Source organism: Hippocampus bargibanti, linkage group LG02 (genome assembly GCF_051943395.1).
Source record: "Hippocampus bargibanti isolate YZ-2025 linkage group LG02, ASM5194339v1, whole genome shotgun sequence".
Classification (NCBI taxonomy): Eukaryota; Metazoa; Chordata; class Actinopteri; order Syngnathiformes; family Syngnathidae; genus Hippocampus; species Hippocampus bargibanti.
This window is the reverse complement of record NC_142735.1, coordinates 12,763,264-12,776,202: the sequence shown is the minus strand read 5'-3', so window position 1 is coordinate 12,776,202 and position 12,939 is coordinate 12,763,264. Positions and strand designations below refer to the sequence as shown.

Here is a 12,939-nt window from a genome sequence, read left to right as displayed (position 1 = left end):
CGATTAAAATGATTCAAAATGAAATTTCTGGCTACCTGTTGACATCTGACGTGATCTTTTCTGATCTGCTCCACTTGTTGAATCAGATAAACTATGTTGTAGCCGTGAAATGCAGAGATTGATGGTAAACATCAATTTTATGAAGATGCAATTCATTTGTACATTTTGGAAAGTACATAGGTGTCATGTTTTTAAGGTCAAATCTAAAAACAAGTTACAAAAAAATAGCAGAGGAGCTTTGGAAAGATGTTGCCATTTTAACTCATTCACTGCCAGACGATGTGCAAAAATGTGTCCCGTCCAGTGCCAGGGTTTTTGTCATTGTCACTCAAATTGCAGGAACCACAGAATATTGAGTTTAAGGACGACATAAACATTCAATACAGCTTTATACAATACAGCACAGGTATCAAAGTCAAGGCCCAGGGGCCAAATCTGGCTCACCACATCATTTTTTTTCGGCCCACGAAAGCAAATCAAACTTGTGAAATCCCATGATGTCTGAACCAAATTTTCAAATTGTTGTCTGTAAACCACAATAACAGTCATTATTGCTGACTTCAGATTTGAAAACTAGTTATTCATTAATTTTTTGCATGATCTATATGTAATATGTGGAGGAGATGAAACATTCTAATGGTTTCCCCAAATTCATTATGGCCCGTGAGGGGAAACTGGAACTACAATGTGGCCCATGGCCAAAAATGAGATTGACACTCCTGCAATACAACATTCAATACAACCTTAGACTCTCTTCTTTCAAAAAAAAAGTTAATTCCTATGTTATGTGGTTCTGGAGTTATATGAGCTTGAAATGAGGGTGGTTGTCCAAAATACAACGCAATACATACATATTGGTTTGCTGTATATAGCACTTTAACAACAGTTGAAGCTGTAACAAAGCGCTAAACATGGAAAAAAAGGAAGGGAAAAAACATTGCCAGAGGTCTTACCAATGCTTGATCGGCACCCCCGCAAGAAAAACCGAAAACCAAACCAATTCGGGAATGGCGCTCCACGTCATATTCTCAATGCCCGAATAAATTCAGGGATGGCAGCGAATGAGTTAAATTGTAAATGCAATGATGTCACAATGCATTTACGTTAAAACACAACACGTGCAGACTGGACACAGCACGGCTATTCTGATTGAACTTTTTGCATGACGCTTGTTCGAATTGGTAAAAGGAATATCCGACTCCCGTGAATTGTAAATAACATTACATTTGGATTCGGCTATTTTCATTCCACTTGACGTGTTTATATTTCATTTGGTCTCGGCCTAGACGATAGGGTGTTATCGTATCATCGGCGAGTTAAGAATATTCAAGATATTAACATCTGAATGAGGACAAAATCAATCACATGACCTTGCCAGCATTGTATTGCATTGAAAGCTCAGTTCGACATTCTACTTTCACGCTTGGTGTTGATTGACAGCTAAAGGAAGCCAAAGGCAGCCTTGAGGAGCAAGGGAGAGAACGAGTAATACAGCTGCTGCTGAACAGCACACGTGCGCAAAAATCAACTTTCTTATAAGCATTGCGTGACAGCCATTTGCCAGTGCAGATGTACTGTATTATGTGATATAAAAGTATGTGGCACTGTTTATAATTTCACAATTACCAGTGTATAAAATAGGGGAATTTGTTTTCAAAAAGTAGACCACTCCCTCGCTGTGTCCACGTGTGACTTGGGATGAAAATATCTTCCGTTTGACATGTTGTGCCTTCTTTGATGTGGTGTGTGTCAGGTATTTGGTGCTTCACAACGGGAACCACACGGATCAGGAGAAGAAAATGCTCCACGACAATGCAGAGTCCTGCTTGTGACACACTGTCACACTCCGCCACCAAGCACATATGCAGGAACCGGCCGCAGCGCGAAGCTGGCCCAGGTCCGCACCGGCCAACAGAGTCTGCTAAATGGAGGCCAAACCAGCTCTGCTTCTGGTCCCCACCCCAATGTGACTGTGGTCCTGACAAAGTAGTCCCACCTGTGGGACTTTGAGGGTGTGATGTTTCCAAAGCGTTGTTAATTTTGATATCATATTTAATTTGAGAGTACATTTACAACATGTGTGTGTGTGTGCGCGTGTGTGTGTGCGCGTGTGTGTGTCTGTGCGCACATGTTTCCATGGTGATTTAACTTTTCAGAATGTGATTGTGTGCGTGGGTGTGCATGCACACGTGCACACGTGTGAGTCATAATGCATTTGTGTGAATGCCTGTGTGTGTACATATGTATTGTATCCAGGTGGGCGCATGGAAATGGACAAGATGCACTTTCATTGCAGATATTTAGCTTTAATTTGAAACCAGGTGAATAGTGCAGGAATTACAACATATCTCCCTAAGAGGAGAATTGCGATCTTTACTCTTAAAGATTTGGTGGCAAATTCTTTGCAATCAATTAGTGAATCCGTTCCATTGTCAGATGTAGTTTGGATTTTATTCCTAAATGTTTACATTTTTTCTCTCAGTAAGCTTTTATTTGATTTTACCTGGTTAAATACAGGGGTGTCCATACTTTTTCAATTGAGGGCCATATAGAGGAAAATTGAAGGGTGCCATTTTTCAACTGTAATTTGAATTTGTAAAATTTTGAATGTGTAAACAAAGGTGATGTGATTACATGCATATTTTTGGCTCAGAAATAATGGTGAGATACATTGATATTGGTGGGCCTAGTTTATGTTACTGAGGTATTCTAGGACCCTCAAGGAAAAGCAGCCCAGGTAAATTAATTAAGAATTTAAATTACCATATTTTCCAGTGTATAAGGCGCACCGGAGTATAAGGTGTACCCCCAATGGATGGTGTATTCTTAAACTTTTTCCATATATAAGGTGCAGCAGACAATAAGGCGCATAAAAATGCTAATAATACTATAATAACAGAAAAGCTGGGCAGACACCTGTTGGATTGCTTTTGGTCACCTACAAAGTGGGAGCCATACCAACTCTACAAACAGTTGTACTTCCTACATTGTCTATGTAATTTGGATGTGAATATCCTCAATGTCTGCAGTTAAAGCACATTTGTTTCAAATTGATTGTGGTGTTGTTTACAGACGAATAGATGAGTATTGTGTCAATGCCCTAATCGTTCTGGACCTGACTGCACTTTTCAACTGTAAAATTTTGCAGTTTAGATTTGAAAAATATGTTTTGTGACACCAGCCCTGGAACTTTTTTCACACACTTCATGTGACATACCTGCGCATTTTTTCCAACAATGTGTGTGCATCCATCTGTGCAAAGTATGTTTTTTTTTGTTTGTTTCCGGTTTCTTACAACTCATTATGGGTGAATGATAATGTGGATATTGAAAGTCCATTCATTTCAAAAGGGGGATTAGGGTGGGTCTTAATTGTATGGGGCCAAAATATGCATAATTAAAATTTAACTGACACAACAAAAACAATATGGCAATTTTAATATTGCAATATTGGCATTATCGTTACAAGTGACTGGGGTGATGGTAGCCTGTCCTGAACCAAAAAAAGTCAGAAGAAGCTTCTGTGCTGGGCTAAGGACAAATAGTTATGTGTCATGTGTAGTGAACGCACCCCCAACCACCAAGAGAAAAGCAGAGGGGTAGGAGAACCTTGGTGTGCTGAACAAAATCCATTAAAGACAATTGCAGGGGCACACTAGAAAAACTAAAGCCAATACACAAAAAGTCAGAAAAAGCAAACGGACAAACCAAAACCCATAACAGACTGCAACAACGATCCAACAAAGACTGACAGGAACTGGGGATCTTAATCCAAGTAAATGGATAAGACAACCAGGAAGACCGACACAAGACACAAAGGATTGAGGGAGCTAATTGATTAACACAAGGGAGCTGTATGATAAGAACAGGTGGGAACAAAATCGAACAAGGAAGACAAAAAAGGAAGAAACAAAACCAAATCAAAGTTAAAAAAAACAGAATAATGCTGAAAAGTACAGATCAAATGCACAGTGGTTCAAAGTTCAGTGTCTTTTCTCAAGTTGATAGTCAACGCGGCTATCTTCTTGGACTTCAAGCGCTTTACGTTTCATAGTGTCAAAGTGCTTTGTGGTGGAAAATAGTTTTATTTTCCATCAGGATTTGGAAACTGCCCATAAATCCAAAGAGAGCAATTAGCCGTTTTGAGAACCGTGAAATAACAGTGGTCGATGGACCATCAAACTCACCTGAATTGAACTCCTAAAAAAATGTATGTGGTATTGTCTAGCCAAGTGGTTCTTAACCTTGGTCCGGTGAGTCCGTCTCAGGGGTTGGACGGAGCTTCTACCGTGGTTGGTCAGACACATGTTAATTAGTTAGGACACCCCCGCTTGGCCATCACCCGATGTTGATGATCACATGACATTGGTTGTCCAATCAGTGCTGTCAGAAATGTAGTTCACTTAATCATCAACATGTGACTGTTGTGATACAACGTCATATAATAAAAAGTAGACTTATCTCTTCAGGTTTTTTTACGTGTTTTCCATATATTGAATAAAAATATACATGTACTGTATTTATTTTTCACTCAAGGTTTCAGTGAATGTGCCTGTTTAACTGATTGGGTTGGCTACCTCTAAAAAGGTTAAGAACCACTCATCTACAGGAGAATGAAGGAAGAGAACCCCTGAAAGGTAGATGATCCGGAACGCCTATAACAAAGCATTTTCATCTACTGTAATACCTAAACTGTGCCAAAGCTTGGTTGCTTTCGTGCCATGCCACCTTGATGTTGTCATTAACGCAAAAGAAAGCCCAGCAAAGTACTGGGAGAATATGACTTGAATATATTTCAGAAGAACAGCATTTCTCTGTTCAAGATCCTTTGCTGTTGGCCATTTGGAGTATTCCAAATACTGTTTTTGTCTTTCTGCCATAATCTTAAAAGCTGAAACAAATAATAAAAGCACTATTTCACTTTGTGTGTGGTGAACTAATTTAAGTTCAGTTTTTGAAACACACTCTTGGAATAAATGGACTTTCCCTTGACATTCAAAATTGGCAGCCACATGTGTATTTGTATGCATGCGTGGGTACATGATGATTTCCCATCATTCCATGCAGCTCCCACGCTACCTCCACGGGCCACATGATCCATCATCCTCGGGACTGGGAATATACAGTAGGCAAGCATGTTTACGTCATGCAACTTTAGCAAGCTATAGTGTTTGTTTGATTTTAGGGGGTGGGGGCATTGGTGGCTTCTTGTGTCTTCTACACAGGCCCCTTGAATTTGCATCACGAAACTTGATTGGCATTGCTTTCCTAAATTCACCTGCAAAGACAATTTGAATCAGAATCAGAATCATCTTTATTGCCAAGTATGTAGAACACACAAGGAATTTGTTTCCGGTAGAACACGCTGCACTAGTATCGTTGTCAAAAAAACTGCTAAGTGGCACTATACAGTTCCATTTTGGCTACTGTTGAAAGAGTTCAAAGAGTTAATGGCTTGGGGGAAGAAGCTGTTTAAATGTCTGCTGGATTTGGTGAGCATGGATCGGTAGCGCCTGCCTGAGGGGAGTAGCTGGAAAAGGTGGTGGGCAGGGTGCGGAGGGTCCAGTAGGATTTTCCGCGCCCTAGTTTGGATTCTTGCAGTGTGCAAGTCCTCGAGAGTGGGTAGGGCGGTGCCAATGATTTTTTCCGCCGTCCTAACTGTCCGTTGAAGTCGGATTTTGTCCATTTTTGTGGCGGCCCCGAACCAAACGGTGATGGAAGAACACAGGATGGATTCGATGACAGCCGTGTAGAAATGTTGCAGCACCTCCTGTGGCAGGCCATGCTTCTTTAGCAGCCTCAGGAAGTACATTCTCTGTTGGGCCTTTTTCAGGATAGAGTTGGTGTTGACCTCCCACTTCATGTCCTGGGAGACTGTGATTCCCAGGAACTTGAAGGTCTCAACGGTTGACACCAGGCAGTTGGATAGTGTGAGGGGTAGCTGTGGTGATGGATGTTTCCTGAAGTCCACCATCATCTCAACTGTCTTGAGCGTGTTCAGCTCCAGGTTGTGACGGCTGCACCAGAGCTCCAGCTGCTCCACTTGTTGTCGGTACGCAGACTCGTCGCCGTCTTTGATGAGACCGATGACCGTGGTGTCGTCTGCGAACTTTATGAATTTGACAGCTGGGTGCGTTGAGGTGCAGTCGTTCGTGTAGAGAGAGAAGAGCAATGGAGAGAGGACGCATCCCTGCGGGGCTCCAGTGCTCGTGGTTCGTGTTGTGGATGATATATTTCCCAGTCTGACCTGTTGTGTCCGTCCTGTCAGGAAGCTGAGGGTCCACTGGCAGATCGTGGGGGACACACCAAGCTGGAGAAGTTTGGGGATGAGGAGTTCTGGGATGATGGTATTGAACGCAGAGCTGTAGTCCACAAACAGGATCCTTGCGTAGGTTCCTGTGTTGTCAAGGTGGTCGAGGATGTGATGCAGTCCAATGTTGACTGCATCCTCCACAGACCTGTTTGCCCGGTAGGCAAACTGAAGAGGATCTAGCAGAGGTCCGGTGATGTTCTTTAGGTGGTTCAGCACGAGGCGTTCAAAGGACTTCATGACCACAGACGTCAGAGCAACAGGTCTATAGTCGTTCAATCCCGAGGGTGCTGGTTTCTTTGGAACTGGGACGATAGTAGACTGTTTGAAGCAGGATGGGACTTCACACTGCTCCAGGGATCTGTTGAAGATTTGTGTGAAGACCGGAGCCAGCTGGTCAGCGCAGACTCTCAGGCAGGAGGGGGACACTCTGTCAGGTCCTGCAGCTTTCTTGATCTTTTGCTGCTTGAAGAGCCGTCTAACGTCCAGTTCGTGGATCTGTAGGGCAGAGGGCGGAGATACGGTAGTTTCTGGTAATGGTGGGCAGACCGGGGAAATGGTGGTGTCCTTTTCAAATCGGCAAAAGTATGTATTTAACTCATCAGCCATACCATTGTTGTACACTGCTTGGGGGGAAGGTAAACGATAATTTGTTATTGCTTTCAGGCCATTCCACACCGATGCAGAGTCGTTAGCGGAGAACTGTTTGTTAAGCCTCTCCGCATAACTTTTCTTTGCGATGTTAATTTCCTTCCTCAGCCTGTTTCGGGCGAGTTTGTAAACTGCTCGATCGCCGCTTTTAAATGCGGATTCTTTCTCTTTCCTAAGCTGCCTGAGTTTGGGAGTGAACCATGGCTTGTTGTTGTTGAATGAGCGGAAGGACTTGTTGGTACACACATGTCCTCACAGAAACTGATGTATGATGTTACAGTGTCTGTGTATTCATCCAATGTGCCCGTTGAAGTTTCAAAGACGCTCCAATCAGTGCAGTCTAAGCATTCTTGTAGCGATAACTTTGCTTCATCTGTCCATGTTTTAACTGTCTTGACTACCGGTTTTACACATTTGAGTTTCTGTTTGTATGTGGGAATTAAGTGGATTAAATAGTGGTCAGAAAGACCCAATGCTGCATGCGCAACAGACCGGTATGCGCCTTTGAGTGCTGTGTAACAATGATCTAGAATGTTTTCTCCTCTGGTGAAACAGTCAATATGCTGCTTATATTTGGGAAGTTCACGGTTTAAACGTGTTTGATTAAAATCGCCCAAAATGATCAGGGGTGATTCTGGATATTTTATTTCGAGATGGTTTACATGGTCCGCTAGCGTTTGTATACACGCGTTAGCATTAGCTTGTGGCGCGATGTACACGGCAACGAGAATAAAGGAAGCGAACTCACGTGGCGAGTAGAATGGCTTGCAGTTGAGAGACAGCGATTCCAAACCAGGGCTGCAGTGTGCGTCGAGCATCGTGACATCGGTGCACCATTCTTCGTTGATGTAGAAGCATAGTCCACCGCCTTTGGATTTACCCGATTGCTCCGTATCACGGTCGGCCCGAAGGAGACGGAATCCGGGTAGGTGTAGTGCGGAATCCGGGTGGCGGTCACTGAGCCAAGTCTCAGTGAAGCACAGCGCAGCAGAGCGGGCGAACGTTTTATTGGTCTTTGTGAGAAGCAGAAGTTCGTCCATCTTGTTTGGTAGTGAGCGTAGATTAGCGAGGTGGATCGATGGGAGCGGCGTTCGAAATCCACGCTGCCGAAGCTTGACGAGAACGCCGGCTCGCTTCCCCCTCCTACGTCGGCGTCTCAAAGCTCCGTACAGAGCTGCTACGCCGCTCGCGAGCAGCCCCGAAAAACCTTGTAGATTTTGGTGTGTCGGTCAAAATAGTCCAAGAGTGGATTCCTCAATGCTCAGTAACTCTTTCCTCGTGTAACTGAGTCGCATAGGATCGCAAAAAACAAATGAAAATGACAAAACCAGGAACAATACTAGGGAGCGTGTCACCGAGGCTGCCATCCGCGGCGCCATCTTGGATCTACTTTGATAGTCGTGTCTGTCAAGAGAATACTCACAACTAAATCTCAAGAATCATCGCTAGAGTGTCTTACAGGAAGTCTGCTGCTTTAGTTCAATACTGCTATTTTAGATTTTGCCCTCAATTTTCAATTTTCGGAGGTTTCAAAATGGCCAATTGAAAAGCACTTCCTGTCACTCAAAAACAGTGAGTAGACAAAGGTTTTGACATGCCATGAGAATCAATCACAGGATGTCGCGTCAAACGGGTCATTTTGGGAAGTGGGTGACGGTGGGGCATTTGCTCCACCGTCTGGATGATCGACAAAGGCATGCATTTTTCACCACTTAGAGGTGTCCAAATACTTTTGTGCATTTAATGAAGTTTCACTTGATGGATTCTTGCATTACTTTTTGATTTGTGTTTATTGTTGTTGTTTCTTTCAAACTGTGAGCTCATCTGTGTGTGAGGTATGAGCACTTGACGCGCGCACACACACACACACCTGCATATACACACAAACACACACACAATATGAAAGAAAATGCTAAAAATCTCTTCATTTTATGAAGTTCCATTATTTTTTTGGGGGTTGGGGGGACTTCGGGATTCATTTATTTTTTGATGATGAGAACAAAGTGAGTGAGTGAGTGAGTGAGTGAGTGAGTGAGTGAGTGAGTGAGTGAGTGAGTGAGTGAGTGAGTGAGTGAGTGAGTGAGTGAGTGAGTGAGTGAGTGAGTGAGTGAGTCAGTTTGCTGACGAAGTTTCTTGGATAAGAAGCGAAACGTCCGGCACCTCCAAAGAAGTACAGATGACGGCTGAAGAAACCTTTTCATTGATAAAACTCCACAAGACTAAAACAAAGAATGACAGCAACAACAATCCAACAAAGACTGAGAGAACTCAAGGAACTAAGGACAAGGGACAAAGGGTTGAGAGAGCTGATTGGTTAAACATGACGGACACTGCTGACAAGTACAGGCCGTGACAAACAGAGCACATGAGGGAGCAAAACCACATGTCGTCGAAATAAAATCAGATAGATTTGCAATCAGTTTATAAAATAAGCCTTAAAATAATCCGCCTACCTGGATTTGAACCCTAGTTTGTAACCCGAATTTAACACTTGGACTGGAAACCCTTGTCCAAACTGAAGGTCTAACCCTGTCTTAAGTCCGAAACCTTATTGAACCCAAACCCCCGGGTTGTAATCCTCACAACAAACCTTATTGATTTTTAGAAACACACATTCAAAACGCAATCTTTGTCTTAAAACATGCTTGAAATTAATCTTGTCTTGAAATCTTAATTTGAAATGACAACTCTTAACCAAACACTGGCTGGAAACTCAAACAGTAGCCGCCAACCCAGGCTTGAAACCCTAATACCTGACTGTGTCTTCAAACCCTAAGTTTGACATTTCAATCCATAGACCTCACTTGAAACCCGAACCTTGGCTTCAAACCTCCAATATGAAACCAGAACCTTTGTTTGAAATGAAACTCTAACACTGTCCCTGGTATATTTCAAATTTCGAAGACCAAAGTTTTTATTTGTGATCGTAACCCTTGTTGGAATCTCTAAACCTCAACCTTTAATCCTGTGTTAGGGTTTCCACAAGATTCCATTTGAATCTCTATTCAATTCCTAATCAGAACCACAATGTGGTTCTGATTCCACCTCTTATTTGAAGCTGAAACCCTAAAACACTAAGCCAGGTTTCAAACCCCTAACACGAAACCCAAACCTTGCCTTGAAACCTTCATTTTAAACCCTTTGAACTTTAGCAGCATTCTGTAGCTGACATCCACCAAGCAGTATGTGTCCTTGTCCACATTTGCCTGACGATTCATTGTCCGGGCCATCAAGGAGAAGAATAACGTGACAACTAAATTGAGAATCTGTCTTCATCTTTCACACGCTAATCGATGGGAGAACAACAAATTCTAGCTATTATTCCTTCATCCTCCCCAAAGCTTTTAATATTATATGCAATGAGAGTGTAGGAGCGGAGGCCAGAGTGAAAACAGCTTTTTCCCCTCACCCGCCTGCCCTGATATTTGAGATGTGCTTCACGGTGGACAAAAGATGGCCGTGTTGACTAACAGTGAATGAAATGCACCGCATGACACTGACATTTGCAGAGAGAAGTGCAGCTGGAATCCGCATTCAAGATTCCTCCACTATTCGACTAGTGGAGGTGAAAGTGAAAGTAAAAGACAAGCGATTTATGAGAGGTGAGATTTGTGGACAGCGAAGCACTGACGGCGAGTCAGATTGACAGCAGGGCAGGCTCACATTAAAAACTGTTCAGAAAGGGGAAAAAAATATACACTGCCCAATAAATAAAGTGAACACTTCACACAATGTAATTCACACACAGCGGCACCACTACATACAATTACCGGTAGTTTGATTTGCTATTTGACAAAACATTTTTTGTATACAAGCCGTCACACAAACGTGCTTAACATTAAGGTTTCTCCGACAAAATGCGACAAAGGTGATTGCAAACGTGAGCAATAAGTCAAGTCGCTGGATGGATGGATGGATGGATGGATGGATGGATGGATGGATGGATGGATGGATGGATGGATGGATGGATCTGGCTTTTGTGATGTCAATAGCAAATAAATGCATTTGCATTAATGTATTTATAGTTCTACAGTAGTTGTTATAAAGTATCTTATAAAGTACTATTTTTCTTCATAAAAAATATTTTTTGTTTCAATGTCATTCTTTTTTTATCTGTGGTGTTGGTTTCTAATTCCTGTTTCTCATCTCGTTCGGTGTTCAACGAAGTTCTGTGATGAAATACCAGCGGGGACGATAGATGTTGAACAGAAAAAACTACTTTATTCTCATGAAACAAAAGGAGCACATCTCTCGTCGGAGCGACGAGCCAAGAGCACACGAACACAACATGAACAAAAAGAACAAGAGCACGAAGCTCGCCCGCTCAGACTAGTTTTGAAAGTACACAGCAGCGATCTGTTGTCCAATCAGCTACGGACAAGTGTTGGGAGAACATTTAGACTGAAAGTTGATACTTGTTACATTCTGCTTTCACAACTATTCAACTAATAAGCTTCATAAATCCATGTAGACTAAACTAAACATGCAATAACATAATATGTACTGATCTAAACATGAAATAACAAAATGTTCTGAGCTAAACATGGAATAACATAATGTTTACGAATGTGCATAAAAACACTCTATCATGTGGTTTTATGTGGACAGCAAAACTAACTAACCCACAAATATTAAATTCATTTGCCTGGCTGTGGCAAATGAAAGCCCATTTTTAAAGTGTCTGGAAAACATTGGTGATGAGAAAAGAGACAAAAACAGGCACTTGCCAGCTACTTTACAGTCATCATAATTTGCCCCATGCATCCAGGATTGCGTCTAGTTCAAAATAGCTTGAAGAAATCTGCATTCACATTGTATAATTGGAAGATGACAATTTCGCCCTTTCTGTGTACTCCTTGGGAGAGAATAAATGATCACATGCAAAGGAGTAAATTGGTGACAAGTAAAAGTGTTATGCTTGCCAGAACATGGGCAATTTTTACAAGTTAGTTGAGCAGAACTGCTCAACTTTTAAGCAGCAATAAATCATTGGTCCAAATTTGGAAGCTCAGCAGTTGATTTATGGCACCGCAGACAAAACAACAACATTTTGATGATTCAATTTGTATTCAGATTGGGAATGTAAAACTTTAGTTTCCCAACTGCGAACTGCACAGGATGCATGTGGTGTTTATGATGCTGCTATGATGAAGCTGTTACAAATCATTTTATATTTGCGTGTCTGTGAGAAATGATTTTTTTCCCCCTTTCGACTTTTCCCTTCAGGGGTCGCCCCAGCAAATTTATGTCCTCCATCTTCAGAGGTTTGATTGGCATGTTTGTTTTGGCCAAGCTTTTACGTCGGACACCCTTCCTGACACAACCCTCTGTATTTATCCGGGCCTGGGACAGACACAATATGACACTGGCTTCTGTCCCCTTGTAACTACAGAACAAGCAACTCTATGAACCTAATAAAGATGAAGATGCTCGATAAAGACCCCCCACACACAAAATGGTCATCGGCACAGAAACATTCAAATAAAGTAAAACTACTCACCATTTGAATACAATGTTCTGATCTTACCGTGAAACGGGCATCTCTTTCCATTCATTTAATCACAAACAGAACTTCAAAGTCCTTTCAGAAAGCCTTTGCGACAACAATGCTTTGATCTTACATTTCAATAATTTGATTTAATCATGAAGGTTCATTATGGATAGTCATTTTGATAGTGGGTTAATATAGCTAATAAAGACACATACCATGTGTGTTGCCTTGGATTGGATTGGATATGCCTTTATTAGTCTCACAGTTCATTATAAGGCTTTTAATGTTTTGCGGCTCCAGATATTTTTGTTTTTCTCCAATATGACTCTTTCAATATTTTATTTTTCCAAGCCCTGCCCCTGACATTCTTGTCAGTGGATGCTTGATCTAGAAATCGAGTCTGCAGGAGGCTTCCCTGTAATACTTTAAAATACCTAAGGGTGGCGCTAAATCCGATATTAAAATGACGGGGAAAGATAAAAGTTCCT

General features: G+C 42.0%; 1 protein-coding gene across 6 annotated transcripts in view; it reads left to right on the top strand.

Moving 5' to 3' along the window:
• The window catches only part of htr4 (5-hydroxytryptamine receptor 4), an 82,224-nt gene extending 77,301 nt beyond the window's left edge, over positions 1 to 4,923 (top strand). For 4 of the 6 annotated variants that reach the window (XM_088989426.1, XM_088989424.1, XM_088989425.1 and 1 more), the window contains one exon: positions 1,754 to 4,919. In XM_088989426.1, coding sequence (XP_088845552.1) covers positions 1,754 to 1,832 — 79 coding nt within the window. In that variant the 3' untranslated portion in view covers positions 1,833 to 4,919. Of the gene's footprint in view, positions 1 to 1,753 lie in introns of all 6 variants that reach the window. The other 2 variants (XR_016114140.1, XR_016114139.1) reach the window with 1 other exon arrangement.
• Positions 4,924 to 12,939: the final 8,016 nt, after the last annotated feature.